Here is a 17,635-nt window from a genome sequence, read left to right as displayed (position 1 = left end):
ACCCCGGTATCTCAGCAGCGGCGAGCTACTGAGCTTTGTACCCTGAATTCCCACTCGGCCCGGCGCATCCTAGATGAGGGAAGCGCCAGGAATCAGGGATAAGAACTGCTCGTCGTGGACTTAAGATGCGGAGGGCTGAGCTGGGTACCCAGCAGAGGCGGGTTGGGTGAGAACCGCTGAGACCGTGCGCGAAAGCAGGGCTGAGCTTTTATCGATCGATGCGCTCGGCGTGCAGCGCGGTTAATGGAGTTGGCCAGGGATGGGTAGGGGCGGGGCGGTGAGCTCCGACTGGGAAGGACTACCCTAGAGGCTAGTTCCTATTGGCTGGCCGTTTGCAGGAGGTGGGTCCTGATTGGCCCGGCTGCTGTGAAGGCTGCGAGCGGCGGGGTTAAGAGCGTCGCTGCCTGCCGGGCCTAGGCACGAGACCCGAGAGCTGAGTCCTCCCCTCTGACCCGGGGCTGCGGTCCCTGCAATGGGTCTCCTCTGCCTCTACCGCTCCACCCTGCTCATGGATGGCCTCCTGTTCCTCCTGATGCTCGCAGATCCTGCGCTCCCGGCTGGAAGTCGGCCACCGGTGGTGCTGGGTGAGGCGCGCGTCCAGTTGTGGGTCCGTTCGTTCGTGCGTCCGGCTGGATGGGTGCAGGCGGGGCTGTCTGCGTCTCCTCTAAGCACGAGGTGGGGGAGCGTATGACTGTCTTGTCACCTGGGTCGGTCCGTCCACTTCCCGCTATGCTAGGCGCGGGTGTGGTCAAACTCTTGTCACCTTTCCCTGTAGAACGTGGGGCTAAGTGGGAGGGTTTATGCATCGCACGTTTGTGCATCGGTCCGCGGGGTCGTCTCATTTCCAAGCTTCGCCTCTCCTTATCCCCATTTTTTAGCTGGAAAGACCGAGGCTTTTTGACCCTACTCCTGAGGGTAGGCGGTAGAGTGCCCTCGAAGTTGGCCCCCAGGGGCTTCAGTGTTGACTTGGGCTTGGCTGGTAGGCTGTCTCCCTCCACCCTTCCAGCCCGACACATTTAGGAGGGGCATTACTGAAAGTAAGCTCTTTGGGGAAGGATTACTCTCCTAGCCTGCCACCAGGGCTTTCCCCTAACTTATCAAATATGTGGCCTTGGGCCTGAGGGAGGAGGCTCAAGGGAATCTGAGGATGGATACAGGTGGACGGAAGGGTTGAGACCCTTGCTATGAACAGATGTTGTATGGCACCCTTACCCCTGTCAGACCTACTTGGACTGTGCTGTGTTGGGGCTAGGCAACCTCCCAGTCTTATCTCCTCCTCGCTTCTAGCCCAGGGAGCTGTACAGAAGCCAGCAGTATTTCCTTGTGGTGGGTATGGCAGGGATGAGATCTCTGTCTTGGGGGCTTTGGATGCCTCATTCAAGCCATCATTCCCACGAAGAGCTGCAGTTGGCAGGCAGTGTGATCCCAGGGGTTCTGGGCCAGGACATGCTCCCTGGGGGATGCTGGGCCCAGGTTCACCATGGAGTTTGGGCATATTTGGCCTTGCCTTCTGTTAGTCTGCAGGATGATCTCCAGAGGTAAGGTCTGTGCTAGGCAAACACAGAGAATCCATCCATCACATCAGGGGTCAGGAGAGGTTTCCTGGAGTACGCAGCTGGAGCCCGAGGCCAGGAGAGTTCCAGGCAGAGGGAATTATGTATCAGAGGGAGGAAGCTGAGCAGTCCAGGCTGTCTGTAATGGAGTGGGGGTAGGAGTGGATGGTCAGGGCTCGAGACTGGTTGGGTCACCTGGACATCACCCTGGGGGCCTGCCAGGAGCATTGTGTGGACCTAAGGAGTACTGAGTATGAAGAATGTGGCGTTGGGAAGTATGTGGTCTCTGATCGGACAGATCCTAGGCCATTCCTCCTGGATTGGTGCTAAATGGACTCATTTATTCATTCAGTTCTTAGTTATCCTCCATCACAGCAGAGGAGCCTCAGGGTGTACCTAGAGACACAGAGCAACTGGAATTCTAACCTGCCTAGCTTCTCAGAGAATGAGGCTATTGACATTAGTCCTGGGAAACCCCATGGTGGGCAGCAGACAAGTTGTTTCTGGGCACAAAGCAGGGACCTGACCTTGGCCATCAGAGGATCAGCATCCAAGGGTGACAAGTCTTCGTGAGTGGGTCTCCAATTGGTGGTAGAAGAAGTAGAGGCCAGAGGAGGAATACAGAAGGCCCTGGGCAGTAGGATGGAACTGTAGCAAGCTGTTTCCACCTCTTCCTGTATTACTTGAGGAGAAAGGCACGTGGATGGCTCTTTCCCTACTTCTAGGAAGTGACCCTTTTAGAGACCACGTGCCCTGACCAAGGCAAAGGGTATCCAGGCAGAGCAGATCTGGTGACTTCCTCCTTCAGATATTTCCTCTGTGGTGGACTCAGTGACCAAGGTTTCGCCACTGCACTGTCTAGTCCACAGGTGTGTCATCTAGGGCCTGTCATGCTCCCCACTTCTGCACCACATCACAAAGGGAGATGAGAGCCGGGGCCATACCTCCCTCTCCTGTCTGCCCTGAGGACACTGTAGATTGGTGCCCAAGGAGGGCATGTCCTCTGCAGGGCTGGGTTCACAGCTGGAGCCCAGTGAATGCCCAGGAGAGCCAAACACTGGTTGTCCTGTTAGTGATCATGGACCCTACATGGGGCTATGTTTGTGGCATGTGGGAGCAGTGAGGTCTGAAAGGTCACTGGGAGAAAAGGTAAAGGTCACTGGGACTGAGAAGGGCCTTGAAGGTGGGACAGTGAAGGAATGGAGGTGGGTGGGTTTGAGTGTCACAAGAAGTTAACAGTTAATGAAGAGTATGTGGCCCACACGGAGAAGGGAATGGCAGCCCACTCCAGTACTCTTGCCTGGAAAATCCCATGGACGGAGGAGCCTGGTAGGCTGCACTCCATGGGGTCGCTAGGAGTTGGACAGGACTGAGCGACTTCTCTTTCACTTTTCCACAAGCCTGTCCCAGAGTGCCTTCTTTGGATTTAGCTTTGACTGGTTAAGTGGCCATGAGCGCTGTCCTGTTTCTTGATCCTTCTTTCAGAGTATAAGACCCTGGCTGTGAAGCTGTAACTGGTCTTTGTACCCTGACACTGAATTAAATCTCGGAGACAGAAGTTTGGGTGAAGTAGAAAAGAAAAGCTTTATTGCTTTGCCAGGCAAAGGGGGCCACAGTGGGCTCATGCCCTCAGAAGTGTGTGTCCCAACTTGGAGAGGGTGATACGTTTTATAGTTAAGATTCCAAGAGAGTGTAATCAGCTTGTGAATATTCTTCTAGGTATTCTTCTGATGGGTTGGTGGTGAGAGAAGGAGGATTATCAACCTTCTGGTTCCAGCCAGTCTGTGGGCATCTACATGCTTGTGGACAGCATCCGTTCAGTTCAGTTCCGTCGCTCAGCCATGTCTGACTCTTTGCAACCGCATGGACTGCAGCACCCCAGGCTTCCCTGTCCGTCACCAACTCCCGGAGCTTGCTCAAACTCATGTCCTTTGAGTCTGTGATGACATCCAACCATCTCATCCTCTGTCGTCCCCTTCTCCTCCTGCCTTCAGTCTTGCCCAGCATCAGAGTCTTTTCCAATGAGTCAGTTCTTCACATCAGGTGGCCAAAGTATTGGGAGTTTCAGCTTCAGCGTCAGTCCTTCCAATGAATATTGAGGACTGATTTCCTTTAGGGTGGACTGGTTGGATCTCCTTGCAGTCCTAGGGACTCTCAAGAGTCTTCTCTAATACCACAGTTCAAAAGCATCAATTCTTAATTCTTTGGTGCTCAGCTTTCTTTATAGTCCAACTCTCACATCCATACATGACTACTGGAAAAATTATAGCTTTGACTAGACCGACTTCTTCTTTTTTTTTTTTTTTTTTAGTGAAGTCCCTGCCTTTATTGAGGGCTTCCCTGGTGGTTCAGAGGTTATAGCATCTGCCTGCAATGCAGGAGACCTGAGTTCAATCCCTGGGTCGGGAAGATCCCCTGTAGAAGGAAATGGCAACCCACTCTAGTATTCTTGCCTGGAGAATCCCATGGATGGAGGAGCCTGGTGGGCTACAGTCCATGGGGTCGCAGAGTCAGACACGACTGAGTGACTTCTGTTTCACTTTCACTTTCTGCCTTTATTGGAGAAGGCAATGGCACCCCACTCCAGTACTTTTGCCTGGAAAATCCCATGGATGGAGGAGCCTGGTAGGCTGCACTCCTTGGGGTCGCTAGGAGTCGGACACGACTGAGTGACTTCACTTTCACTTTTCCCTTTTCATGCATTGGAGAAGGAAATGGCAACCCACTCCAGTGTTCTTGCCTGGAGAATCCCAGGGCCGAGGGTGCCTGGTGGGCTCCCGTCTATGGGCTTGCATAGAGTAGGACTCGACTGAAGCGATTTAGCAGCAGCAGCCGCAGCTGTTGCCTTTATTGGCCGGCAGGTTACTCGAGGGGGATGAAGTGGGAGGAATGGGTAGCCCTGATACCGTGCTGGCCATGCTTCACAGGCTTGTAGGTGATGGAAAACTCTCCTAGGTAGTGGCCGATCATCTCAGGCTTGATTTTCACCTGGCTGAAGGTCTTGCAGTTGCAGACGCCCGCCATGGCGGGCAGGATCATCATGCAGCAGGTTTGTCTTGACCACCTGGAGTTTCTCCATGGGTGGCACATCCTTCTTGACTTTGCGTAGCCGCTTCAGCAGCAGTTCTGCTTCCTCCGCAGACCGCGGTTTAGCTGCCGCCGCTGGCACACACTGTATAACTGCATCAGCTGCTCATAGGCCATGTCCAGCAGCTGGTTGAGGTCCACGCCACCGCAGTAGATGAACTTGCAGAACGTCCGCTTCCTCTTCTGTTCCACTTCTGTCGGTTCTTCCGATAGACTGGACAGGCCTTTGTTGACAAAGTAATGTCTCAGCTTTTTAATATGCTGTCTAGGTCCTAGCTTTTCTTCCAAGGAGCAAGTGTCTTTTAATTTCCTGGCTGCAGTCACCATCTGCAGTGATTTTGGAGCCCAAGAAAAGAAAGTCTGTCACTGTTTCCATTGTTTCCCCATCTATCTGCCATGAGGTGATGGGACCGGATGCCATGATCTTCGTTTTCTGAATGTTGAGTTTTAAGCCAGCTTTTTCACTCTCCTCTTTCACTTTCATCAAGAGGCTCTTCAGTTCCTCTTCACTTTTCTGCCATAAGGGTGGTGTCATCTGCATATCTGAGGTTATTGATATTTCTCCCAGTAATCTTGATTTCAGCTTGTGCTTCTAGTCTTTCCCATTCTGTTATTTTCCTCTATTTCTTTGCATTGATCACTGAGGAAAGCTTTCTTATCTCCTTGCTATTCTTGGGAATTCTGCAGTCAGATGGGTATATCTTTCCTTTTCTTCTTTGCCTTTCACGTCTTTTCCTTTCTCAGCTATTTGTAAGGCCTCCTCAGACAACCATTTTGCCTTTTTGCATTTCTTTTTCTTGGAGGTGGTCTTGATCACTGCCTCCTGTACAATGTCACGAACCTCTGTCCATAGTTCTTCAGGCACTCTAACAGATCTAATCCCTTGAATCTACTTGTCACTTCTGATGTGGGCAGCATACCATCCATAACATGTTAACTTCTCCTACCTGGGGGGGGGGGGTTGAAATCTGAAAAATGGCTCAAAGCTATATTGTGTGTGGAGAACAACAGGGCCTTGCCCCAAGGCTGCATGGTTGTCTTCTGACTAACTTTTCTCCCAGGTCTCCCATCCCCTCCCTTTGCTAATTAACCACTGCTTGAATCTGCCCCTTGGAACTCAGGGAAGTCATGAGGCGGAAAGAAGCCTATTTCCCATACTCAAAGAAATGGTGGACACAGAAAGGCTTTTGTGTCCAGGAGCCCCACAGGGCCCTGCTGAGTGTCACCTGCTCTGCAGCCTGGGACAGCTGTGGGGAGAAGGCCGCTGGGTATCCAGCCAGGCCCAGGGCCTCATTCATGCTCTGTGTCCCCCTGCAGTGCCCGGTGACATGGGCAACCAGCTGGAGGCAAAGCTGGACAAGCCATCCGTCGTGCACTACCTCTGCTCCAAGAAGACGGATCACTACTTCACACTGTGGCTGAACCTGGAGCTGCTACTGCCCTTCATCATTGACTGCTGGATTGACAATATCCGGTGAGGGCTGGGGCACAGCAGGGTGCTGCTCCCTGACCTAGTCCAAAGAGGCCTCCAGAGCCTGTATCTAGCTCATCTGTGCCTCAAGGGACCTCCAGGTCACTGACCTTTCTCCCTTCCCCAATCTGGTCTGCACTGCCTCTGTGCCCTCCCAGCCAGAACTTTCTCCCCTTCCCTTCTCCAGTGCTTCTTGCCCTGTTTGTGGTTTCTAGGCCCCAGTTGCTATTCACAACCTTGCTTCGCGCCACCACCACCTGCACCCCCCACCCCCATCCCCCAATACCTTCCCTTGCCTCTGCCTTGGTCACGCCTGCTTCTCCAGCTGCTTGTTTTTCCTGGGATTCCTTTCCACTTGCTTTCACTCTGGGCCACCCTTTGCCTGATCAACTCTCTCCCATTCACTCTTTAAAACCCAAGCCTGGGACTTCCCTGGTGGTCCAGTAGTTAAGACTCTGCACTTCAGTGCAGGGGGCTCAGGTTCGATCTGTGGTCAGAGAACTAGATTTCACATGCCATGTGGTGCAGCCAAACAAACAAATCTCCACCATCCCTCTCCCCAGACTGATTCCTTTGTGAAGTCTCCCTGCCACCCCTCAGAGCTCTTAATCTCTTTCTGCCTCTTCTAACTTGCATTCCTGGCCTGCCAAACATAGTTTTCTAGGATGTTTCTCCCATTATAAGATAGTCACTGATGAGAATTACTCATAAAATACATAGACACTATGTATTTTACGTATTTTCTTCTTTCTTTTTTTTTTGGCCGCATTGTGCGGCTTGCGTGATCTCATTTCCCCAGTCATGGCTTGAACCCGGACCCCAGCTGTAAAAGTGCTAAGTCCTAGCCGCTAGACCACCAGAGAATACCTCCCCCACTTTTTTTCATTGAGTCTTACAGCAACCCTGTGAAATAGTGCTGTAACTTGTGTTACAGATGAGGAAATCTGGAAGCTCAAAATGGTTACAAAATTGTTTGGGGTTACTCAGCTAATAAATGGCAAACTGGAATTCAACCCAGAGTTGTGTATCTCTGAGCTCAGGGTTCCTGAGCATATTCTGAGCACACTGAGCTCCCTGAAGGCAGGGACTGTGTCTCTTTTATCTTTAAAGCTGTGGAACCTGAAACATAATTGGTGTTCAGTAAGTATTTGAACTGAATGGAATCTTACAAATTAAAATGTTTTCCTTGGAGGCACACTGCCTGGTTCCAGCCAGTTCTCTGGGTGTCCTGCCTTTCCCTGTTGTTTATTTCACCAACTTTCTTGACTCTTTTCCTCCTCCTTGTGTGATCAGGGCTATTTCTGGGATGTTGATCTGCATTTCTATTTTTGTGGTGGAGGCGTCATGGTCTCAGGTAATGCCAGCTGGAGGGGCAGACTGACCCTGAGAGGGGCTTGTCTGCCTTTCTTGGGCCTCTGACCTGTTGGGACTTGCATCCAGACCAGAGTGCTTTGGCCTTCTAGAACTTTGTTGAGTGGCCATTGGGATGATCTCCAGATCGCCCTGGAGAGAGTGGGTCTCAGGACTTTTATTTGGGCCAGTGTTGGGTACTTATCAGCTTTCTGTGGCTGATCCCTAAGGGTGGGTGGGACTCAAGACCTCTGGGGACTGCGGGTCTAGCCTGTGTTTCTTCGGGCACCTTTGCCTCCTTATTATCAGGGGAGGCTAGAGCAGAAGTCCTGACCTGGCACAAGGCTCTCCTCCTGTCTCCTACGACCCTGGCCCCATCATTTCTCCAGGCCTTGCCCACCAGCTCACACAGCAGCCACTGGTGCTCAGGGTTTCTCTGTCTGGTTTCTTTGTGTGTTGCATTCATCATCTGCTTTGCCCTGGATCATGTTAGGGTGAATCCACGGAGAGGAAGTGGTGGGAGCCTGCAAAGTTAGTTAGGCTGCTCGAGTTTGGGGGTAGAGTGTGATGTTCATTGCAGAGCCAGGCCTGGCAGCCAGGTCCCTCTCCCCACAAGATCTAAAATGTGCGTTCTCATGTGGGTGACATTGAGGAGAAGGGAATATTGCCTGTGGGTTCTGGAGCCAGTCTCTGGAGTGAGCCTTGATGGGGTCCTCCTTTAGGTGGGCTTACTCAGATCTGTGGGCTTCCCTGGTGGCTCAGTGGTAAAGAATCTGCCTGCCAATGCAGGAGACGCAGGTTCGATCACTGGGTCAAGAAGATCCCCTGGAGAAGGAAATGGCAACCCACTCCAGTATTCTTGCCTGAAAAATTCCATGGACAGAGGAGCATGGCAGGCTCCAGTCTATGGGATTGTAAAAGAGTCAGACATGATTTAGCAACTAAACAACAACAACTTGGATCTATGCTTTACAAACTTGCTTTGTTACTTTTTCCGTCTCTATACATCTGACCAGACCTGAGGATGGGAAGGGAATATGGCTCAGGGCCCAGGACAGTATTGGGACATGTCAACTTTGGTGTTGCCTCTGGGTCACTGGCTCAGTATCCCTTCCTGGCAGGCTGGTCTACAACCAAACGTCCCACACCACCCAGTTTCCCGAAGGTGTGGATGTGCGTGTCCCTGGCTTTGGGGACACCTTCTCACTGGAGTTCCTGGACCCCAGCAAAAGCAGCGTGGGTATGTAGCCCTTCCTCATGCCCCCTAGGGAATGGGGATGGAGGTTCTGAGGGGTTCCTAGAGTGGGAGGAACCCTGCTGGTTTGAAGGGGTGGCTCGTGAACCATCTCTGATCCATGTGGGCACAGAGCTGTAGAGCGCTCTCCTGGGGATCTCCTGGCTGTAGATGTCACGATCTCCTTGGTAGGCGTGGTGTGGTTGGCCGACAGCGACTGTACTCTGTCTAAACCTAAGCATTTCTGTCTATAGGTTCCTATTTGCATACCATGGTGGAAAGCCTTGTGAGCTGGGGCTACGAACAAGGCAAGGATCTCCGGGGGGCCCCCTACGACTGGCGCCGAGCTCCAAGTAAGTGGCTGCTCTGGTTTCCTCCCAGAGGCTGTGGGAGGTGGGAAGGAGGAGATCACAGCCACCACAGGCCCTGGGCCTTCCCCTACACCCAAGTTTCTGGCATCCAGCCCAGCTGTCACTGCTCCCATCCCTGATCACCCTGTCCTGTCTTTCCCCCACCCTCAGCCCAAGATTTCCGGGCCTCTGAGCCCTGGGAATAGCAAATGAGGCAGAGGAAGGGGAAAGGAGCTCCTCTGTTTGCTCCCTTTGTGGAAATTGAGGGGAAACCAGACCCCTCCCCTTGGAATTTTCACACTCTCCCCACCCGTGTAGTCCTGGGTTTGGCCTGAGACATGGTTTGTGGTTCAGGCCCAAGGACCCTTCATACCTGACCCCTGCCTGGCTTTGGCCTGCAGATGAAAACGGGCCCTACTTCCTGGCCCTCCGCAAGATGATCGAGGAGATGTACCAGCTGTACAAGGGCCCTGTGGTGCTTGTGGCCCACAGTATGGGCAACATGTACATGCTCTACTTTCTGCAGCAGCAGTCACAGGACTGGAAGGACAAGTACATCCGTGCCTTCGTGGCACTGGGTCCGCCCTGGGGGGGCGTGGCCAAGACCCTGCGTGTCCTGGCCTCAGGTAAGATCCCACCTGGCCCAGCGTCAGGAGGGCTGGTGCTGGGGGTGACACAGTCTCTTTCCCTCTCTCGTGTCTTCCTGGGCCACCCTCATGTCTCTTCTCTTGGGTCCAGAGCCTTCCTTCTCCAGAGTGGTATTCTTTTCCAGACATCTCTTTCTAAAAGAGAATATAACACTACTTCTAAATTCACCTCTCTAGTCGATGACCCTTGTTATCTGTGTAAGTTGCTTGCAGCATGTGCATAGAGGGACATAACTGTTGGTCATATAGGGCACACATGTACACACACACAGACACAGACACACACACATTCACACACACACTGTATGGGCCTGGCTGGTCTAACTTGGTTTGATCCAGAATTTTCTGGAGGAAGGACTTCCCAGGGGTGCAGGTTCAATCCCTGGTCAGGAAACTAAGATATCACTGCCAAACAATAAAAAATATATTTTTTTAAGTTATCTGCAGGAGACTTCTCCCTCTCTTTGACCCCCCTCCTCATTTCTTCATCCCCACCTTCACCCCAGAGAAGGAAGGCTGGGCTTCGGCTTCCTGTTTATGAGTTACACCTCACTCTGTAGCCGCAGGCAGCCTCTGTGGGCAACGCAAAGAGGAAGCAGGTGCAGATTTATCCGGGCCTGCTTGGTTGGCAGTTGGGAAAACCACCTCCTTCCCTGTTCCTTTCCAATCCACCTGCCTTTTCACAACTGTTAGAACCTGCCAGCTGGAGCCAGAGGGCTTTCCTCCCTCTGCTAGGACTGGATATGAGCCCCATGGCCCCTCACTGTGGGAGCCGTGAGCCAGGGCTGGGCCAAGCATCTGATGAGCGTTCTTCCTCAAGTGACCAGCACTGCCTGACCTGCCTATTGATCACGTGATCACTGTGATCAGGCTTCTGTCCGTAGTGACCCTGAATTAGTTGGACAGTGGATCCAGTTGTAGTGAGGACTCATCACACTGTCTACTCTGTCCAGCCTGGACTTGAAAGATGTGGGCATCCTCTGAGTTTGAGACAAGTTGCTATGGGGGAATTCAGAGCTGGCCCTTTCAAAGCTTCCCCATGAGCCCCCTTAGAGCTTTGCTTCAGACGCTGGGAAACTGCTGTCAGGCCTTGGCAGTCTGGGAGTGGGGGTGGGGCAGGAAGGGTGGCAGTCATGGACCCCTAGCTAGGGATTCCCTTTCCTGAGCGGTCCTGGAGCCAGGCCCTGTCAGGCAGAACTGAAGGTCTGCAGTCAGAGTGGGGGTGATGGGCGGCCCTGGATGCTGAGTAGGACATGGGGTCCGTGTTTCCTGCTTCTCCAGTGGAGATCTCACTGGCCGGTGGTGTGTTTGTGGTGTTGGCATTTCTCTGTCTGCGGCCTCCCCTCCTGCCCTGTCTCTTGGAGGCCCGGGTGCCCAGGTGCCAGGTAGGTGGGTGGGATGAGACCAGGGCTGGCTTGGCTGTAGGTCTGAGCACAGGAAGGGAAAAAAGGTTTATAAAGCTCAATGTAATAAAGATTCAGAAGAATGGGTCTCTGGGCTGCCAACCTGCTGATTCACCTTCGACAGGGTCAGTGCATACCGGCCAGGTGATAAGTACTCTGAGGAAGGCATTGTTTTTAACCACAAATCACCCCATGGGTATGTGCTCTTGAACCTCTAGTGACAAAATGCAAAAGGAAAGGAAAAAGTCGGTCATGTGCTTCCCAGGTGGAGCAAAAATACAGGGAAATAGGGGAGTTGTCAATGATGTGCACAGTGTAGCAATGGTGGAATGCTGGCTGGGCACTGGCTGGGGGCTGGCAGGGGGCCTGGTGGTTAGCACACTGCCCAGCTAGTTGGCATTCCTTCGCAAAGACTGACCTAACCCCACAGGAGACAACAACCGGATCCCAGTCATCAGGTCCCTGAAGATCCGGGCACAGCAGCGGTCTGCTGTCTCCACCACTTGGCTGCTGCCCTACAACTATACCTGGTCACCGCAGAAGGTCTTCGTGCACACACCTAAGGCCAACTACACGCTGCAGGACTACCGCCAGTTCTTCCTGGACATCGGCTTCAAAGACGGCTGGTCCATGCGGCAGGACACGGAGGGGCTGATTGAGTCCACAGTGCCGCCTGGGGTGCAACTGCACTGCCTCTACGGCACGGGGGTCCCAACGCCAGAGTCCTACGACTACGAGAGCTTCCCAGACCGTGACCCGAAAATCCGCTATGGCAGCGGTGATGGCACTGTGAACTTGCAGAGTGCCCTGCACTGCCAGACCTGGCGTGGCCTCCAGAAGCAAGAAGTGTCATTGCAGGCACTGCCCGGCAATGAGCACATCGCTATGCTGGCCAACACCACTACCCTGGCCTACCTGAAACGTGTGCTTCTCGGGCCCTGATGCCTGTGGCGGGCAGGGCCATGGGGTGACCCAGCCACCGCTGCTTCTTCTGGCTTCTTCTGCCATGGCCCACAAGTTTAGTGGTTTGTGACTGATCATCTAAACTCCTAGATCTTGAGTTGTGAAATGGGAAAATGGTGTTTTCTTATCCTTCCTCTCTGGAATTGAGGAAGACATAGTCTGGACTTACTTGAGGGACCCTTGATGGCAAGAGTGCTACTGCTGGTGGAATTGTGACCTCAGGATAGCTTCATAAGGGGACTGACTGGCACCTGGCCCCACTCGCCAGTGCCGGAACCATGTGTTCTTCCTACCCCTGTGGCCTTTTCACACTTGCCCACCAGGCCCTGACTCCTCGGCCTTCTGATGAGGGATCTTACTGGCCTGTGGTGCCTAGGATGGGCTCCTGGTCCCTAGGGTGCACGTTCATACACACTGGCCACACGTCGGCCTGCTACTGGCCATGAGTGGCTGGAGCTGCTGGATTCCCTGTAGCCTAATTGCTCACTCAGTCCAACTGTGGCTTTCTGGGAGCTTCCCAGTTCCCCCTGCAGGCAGGGGTGGGTTGTTGTCTTCTCCATGTGTTCCCAGTGTTCCCAGGGCCTGGGGCATTCACTCCTACCTCTCTTACCTCTAAGAACAGCCTAGCTCAGGGCTGGGGACTGGGTCCCAGGAGCCCTGATCTCCATGGTTGGTCTGTGCACACAGTATTGATGCTATCTCCCTTCACCCTGGGGCTGTGGGTCAAGGATGAGAGTGGGCCTGGTGCCTCACCCTTTAGGTACTCATGAAGAGACAGAACTCAAGGAAGCAGCCAAGGCCAATCAGAGCCACCCAGAGCTGCCCTCTTGCTAACCTGCCACATAGCTAGCTGCCCTGCCCTAGGGTCTCTGTAGCACCCACGTAGGCTGGCACAGGACTGAGAGGAGGTGGGACTCTTGCTCACTCTGCCCAGCACCTATCTCTAGCAAGTAGCTCAGTGGTGTTTAGTCAGCAGGGATGAGCCCAGAAACTCGAGTGGGCCCCTGAGAGAGCCAGGTGCCTTGAGGGTCCCCTCCAGAGGCGCTGCATGACTCTCCCTGTAACAGGAGGGATGGAGGATCAGGATCTGCCTTGGTGGTCTCCAAGTGGGCGACGGGCAAGACTTGGGTCTGGCTTCTAGGGTGGGGCCCTAAAGCCACAGTCAGGCTGGACTGTGCTTCGCTCCTACAGGGTTTCTGTGAAGTGGGATTTTCTCTGTCACATTCATACCCAGCATCAGTATTTCCCTTCGTTCCTTAGTGGGGGCCCCTTATGGGACTCTGAGCAGGCTGTACCTCGGTTCTGGCAATAAAATTATTCTGGATGCTGTAAAATGCCCTGGCCTAGCTTCTGCTCTGAGCATGAGAGGAGGGAGGCAGTGGAAGGTGAGGGGGCTAGAGAGGCAGGTAATCGGGGTTAGACCCTGACCTTTTGTGGGGCCTTGATGGGGTCTCTCAGCACCGAACCGTGGCTCCTGTGCGCCCCTTTGGGCTTTATCCTCCTGCCCTCTCTCCGGGCATCTAGTTCCCGTCCTGGGACTGAGAACCAGGATGTGAAACATTCCTGTTGGAGAGAAGCTCCTGTCCTCTGCCTGCGCCTATCTGGTCAACAGACTCCAAATGCCATCTGAGAGCTGACAGCCTAGGACAATTCTGCCGGTCACTGGCAGGACTGGACTCCCCTTCCCAGCCTCTGCCCGCCCTCAACTTACAGGTCTCAGCACCCTTTGAATTTTTTAGGATGCCACCCTTCTACTTAGCTTCATAAGCTCATCTGCCCACCATCTGTCCATCTCTGGGGACAGGGTAAGACTGAGGAAGGTGGAGAGACCAAGATGGGCAGAGACAGGGACTGAGAGACTGGCGAGCAAACGGAGATGGATAAGGACAGAGAAACAGAGTGTCTGAGACAGGAAATCATGCATAGGGATGGGATTCAGGCCTGAATTTTGTTGTGCAGAGCTGAGGGCCAGTGTGGGTGGTGGGAACCCCAATTCCTGCCTCCTTGAGTAGGAGCCTGGCTAGCCTAGGTTTTAGGCATCAATACATCCTGGGCCAGTAGAGGGCGATCTGAACCCTCTCACTACACCAGTTACTGGCCCAGCCTGGAAAAATGTGTTGCCCTGAGGGTTAGGATGTCTAGAAGTACATTGGATGTATTTCTAGAAATAGAAATACAGCTGGATGTCTAGAAATCCAGCTGCATCTCTGGCCTTACCCCCAGGTCCTGCCCAGCCTGTTAGCTATGTCCTGACATCTTATCTGATACTCACTGCCTTATAGCCAACTTCACCCCTGGCCTATTTCAATCCCACTTCTACCCTCAGTTTCACAGCTGCAGAGAAAGGATATGGAGTCAGAGCACGCTTCAGGACTGGCAGACAGGGGTTCAAACCTGAGCTTTACCAGCTCCAGCTAAGTAGTCTGACTCCCTGAGCCTCAGTTTGTTCATTTGAAGAATGGGTATGAATAAATGTACCTTCCACGGTAGTCCTGAGGAATACTGATGGGTGTTACAGAACATCTGATTCAGCACTTGGTTCATAATAGCTTTCAGGTGGCAGGATGCTGGCAGGGTGTGAGACAGTGAAGTCGGAGGTTCTGGGAGTTTGCAGGTCATGTATGTTGCTGATACAGGAACAAGTGGACTGGCTGCCATTGAGTGACACAAGTATCCAGAGCCCTTCCTCTCCAGGCCAGAGAGGCAGGAGGGATCGATCCAGGGGGCAAAGGGTCAGACTCTAATGATTCCAAATATATACAAGCAGACATACCTCAGACATACTGCGAGTTCATTTCCAGACAACTGCAATAAAGTGAGTATCGCAGTAAATTGAGTCACGTGAATTTTTTTTTCTGATGCATCTAAAAGCTGTTTACACTATAGCCTATTAAGTGTGCAGTAGCATTATGTCTAAAAATGTACATACCTTACATTAAAAATACTTTATTGCCAAAGAATGCTAACCATCATTTGACAAAATCGGGTTGCCACAAACCTTCTAGTTGTAAAAGATGCAATATCTGCAAATCACAATAAAGCCAAGAGCAATGACACCTTATGCCTGTACTCTCATTCACATTTAGGGAAAATAATCCAAGCAGAGAAAGCAAGGAGGGCAGCACCAGTGAAAGCTTTTCAAGGATCATCATTTCAGGTCTATAGAGAGGAGATGGAAGGGCTTTTAGGCATTTAGATATGAAATCATTCCAATCTCTATTTTAGGAGCACAGCTTACTCTGTGGGGAATGGATTAGAGACAGAAAGATAGGAATTGGAAGGCTCTTCTGGCTGGGGAGAAGAAAACCATGAGATGCAGAGCCTAGGGGCCAGGAGGGGTCATCTTCTGCAGGGTCACTGCCTGGTGGGGAGGTTTTTTGTGTAGTCACCCTGAGAGGAGAGGATGCGCAGTTGTGAACAAGTGTCTGGAGGAAATGCCTCTATGGCCTAGAAGAGAATCATGGCTTGAGGTGTGGAAGCTAGGGGCTAAGCTCAGCTTTCCGTGAGAACAGGAGGCCCTAAACACAGCCCCGGAGCTACCAGAGGAAAAGGATCCTTAGAAGAAAACAGAGGAAAAGGAACCAGAGAGAGGAAGAAAGGAGGATGCAGTTCCAAGAGGAGTCAGGCAGGATGAAGATTGAAAACGCTCCTCATGCCTGGGCCCCAGGGAGGCCTGGGGTTTACTCTTGAAGCCCGGCGGTGTCCATGTGTCTGTGGGGACTATAAAGGATGTGCGGTAGTCGGAGGTCGCGTCCTGGGTCTGTGTCTCCCCAGGGTCTCTAGGAGCAGTGTTGGCGGCGAACAAAGTAGGGAGGCTCTTCAGAGTTCCCCGTGTGAGCTGTATGGGGTCCCCCCCACCCCCGCACCAGGAACGTGGCCCAGGCCAAGAACCACAGAGGAAACGCACGTGGGGTCACTTAGAGTTCCCCCGCGGATGCGTCCTCTCAGAGGCCCAGAGAGTCTCCAGAGTCGGGGAGCGGCCATCCAGTCGGCAAGCGTGACTGGGCCCGGGTCCCGGGAACCGGGACCGCATGGACGGGCGCTGGAGCGCAGCCCGCTGAATCCCTGAAGCAGCCGCGGCCTCCTGCTGGCCGGAAGCGCCGCCGCCCGCGAGCCCCGCGCTGAGCCGCGCGCTCTGTCCCGACGCGGCGCGCGCTATCGCGATCCGGCTGCGGGTGACGTGGCGGGGGCGGGGCCTGAGCGGTCGCGGCGGGGGCGGTGGCAGCACGACCGAGCATCCTGGAGGCGCCGGGCCACCGCGAGGTAACGGGCCGCGAGCGGGCGCGCCGGGCGAGCGGGGCTGGAAGAGCGCGGCCGGGGGGGAGGGGGCCGGGCGAGGGCAGCGGGGCCCGGGGAGCCAGGCCCGGGCCGCGCCGGCGCCGCGTGCGGGATGCAGTCCCGGGAACCCCGCGCGGGCCACGCAGGCCGCGGGCACGTGAGAGACGCTGCGCGTGAGCGCGCTCCCTCCTGAGGGGAAAGCCGTGCGTGTGAGCGGGACCTTGAGCGTGAGGGGAATTGCAGAAGTGTAAGGGCTGAGTGTGTGAGGAAAGACGCCGCGTGTGTGTGTGTTTGTGTGAGAGAAAGAGAGAGAGTTGGCCTGAGGGTGACTGAGTGTGTGAGACGCGGAGTGTGAAGGTGACGCTGTGTGTGAGAGAGACCCTGGGCGTGAGCATGACTCCCATGAGTGTGCGAGAGACGGAGAGAGGAGATGGTGAGAGGCCGTGAGTGTGAGAGAGACCGCGGTCAGAGTGGCCCCGAGTGTGGCCCTGGGAACACGAGAGAGAGCGCATGTGGGTCTCATTCTGGGAAAGAACCTGTGCTGCATGGGAGAGACTCAAACGGAGCAAGGCTCACCGGGGCAAGACTGAGCATGTGAGCGCCTGAGCCGAGCTCTTTGGGAGGCCCCGGGGGGCGGACAGGCTCCTGTTGGACTTGGAGTCTAGCCTGTTGAAGGGAGGACGGTGTGCTCGTCTTCGTGTCTTCATATCCGGTCATCTTGTTTGATCATCTCATGTTAATGGAAGACGATATTTGTGAAGCATTCAGAGAACTCTTCACTAAGCACTGAGCAAACTGTCTGGGCACCACTTATGTTATAGGCAGTGATAAGCAGGAATCAATATTTAACATTTGTTTTTGAATACCTCTGTGTGCACTGGTCTGTGCTTGGTAAAAAGAATTCAATCTCTGTCTGCCCTTGATGGGGGCAAAAAAAAAAAAAACTGCCAACAAATCTAGCGCCTGGTGGCAGAAAGTTCAGCCAACTGCTGCTTATCTCTGCGGACTGATGCCTGATTTTGAAGATCTGGGAGGAATAGACTTTTGAAAGCCTGTGAGTGCTTCCTGAAATCATTTTCAACTCTCTTTTCTTTTCTTGCTGGGAGGCCCTTGAGTAAACGACCCAGGCTGCTTGCATTGCTGAAGCCCTGCTGTGTGCTGCTGGCTTTTGCTTGCCAACTTTGGCCTCAGATTATCATTTAAAGTTCTTTATATTTGATTTTTCTTTCATGACAAATATGTGGGAAACCACAAGCCTGATGTTCTCCTATCTGCCTCCTTCCCTGTCTATCAAGGTAT

At 53.5% G+C, this 17,635-nt stretch overlaps 2 protein-coding genes and 1 pseudogene across 6 annotated transcripts in view; 2 read left to right on the top strand and 1 right to left on the bottom strand.

The window, feature by feature from the left end:
• The first annotated feature begins 361 nt into the window (after positions 1 to 361).
• PLA2G15 (phospholipase A2 group XV) lies at positions 362 to 15,119 on the top strand. The gene is made up of 6 exons (XM_040253336.1): positions 362 to 584; positions 5,958 to 6,114; positions 8,583 to 8,701; positions 8,950 to 9,048; positions 9,447 to 9,671; positions 11,526 to 15,119. The coding sequence occupies exons 1-6, from the start codon at positions 473 to 475 to the stop codon at positions 12,035 to 12,037; spliced, it is 1,224 nt and encodes a 407-aa protein (XP_040109270.1). The 5' UTR covers positions 362 to 472; the 3' UTR covers positions 12,038 to 15,119.
• On the bottom strand, positions 4,416 to 5,938 carry LOC120872986 (annotated as a pseudogene).
• Positions 15,120 to 16,248: 1,129 nt separating the features above from the next.
• Positions 16,249 to 17,635, top strand: part of SLC7A6 (solute carrier family 7 member 6) — a 35,882-nt gene continuing 34,495 nt past the window's right edge. For 2 of the 5 annotated variants that reach the window (XM_040253306.1, XM_040253303.1), the window contains exon 1: positions 16,269 to 16,321. The gene's annotated coding sequence lies outside the window, so the exon portion shown is untranslated. Of the gene's footprint in view, positions 16,322 to 16,444; positions 17,391 to 17,635 lie in introns of those variants that run through there. The other 3 variants (XM_040253305.1, XM_040253302.1, XM_040253304.1) reach the window with 2 other exon arrangements.

The sequence above is a fragment of the Oryx dammah genome, unplaced genomic scaffold, assembly GCF_014754425.2.
Source record: "Oryx dammah isolate SB20612 unplaced genomic scaffold, SCBI_Odam_1.1 HiC_scaffold_13, whole genome shotgun sequence".
NCBI lineage: Eukaryota > Metazoa > Chordata > Mammalia > Artiodactyla > Bovidae > Oryx > Oryx dammah.
Note: the sequence above shows the minus strand (reverse complement) of the source record. Positions and strands in the feature narration are given on the sequence as shown.

Coding starts and splice junctions, on each gene's coding strand:
- PLA2G15 (XM_040253336.1), top strand. CDS start 473: ATGGGTCTCCTCTGCCTCTACCGCTCCACCCTGCTCATGGATGGCCTC. Junction 585..5,957: donor TCGGCCACCGGTGGTGCTGG/GTGAGGCGCGCG, acceptor GTCCCCCTGCAG/TGCCCGGTGACATGGGCAAC. Junction 8,702..8,949: donor CCCCAGCAAAAGCAGCGTGG/GTATGTAGCCCT, acceptor TTCTGTCTATAG/GTTCCTATTTGCATACCATG.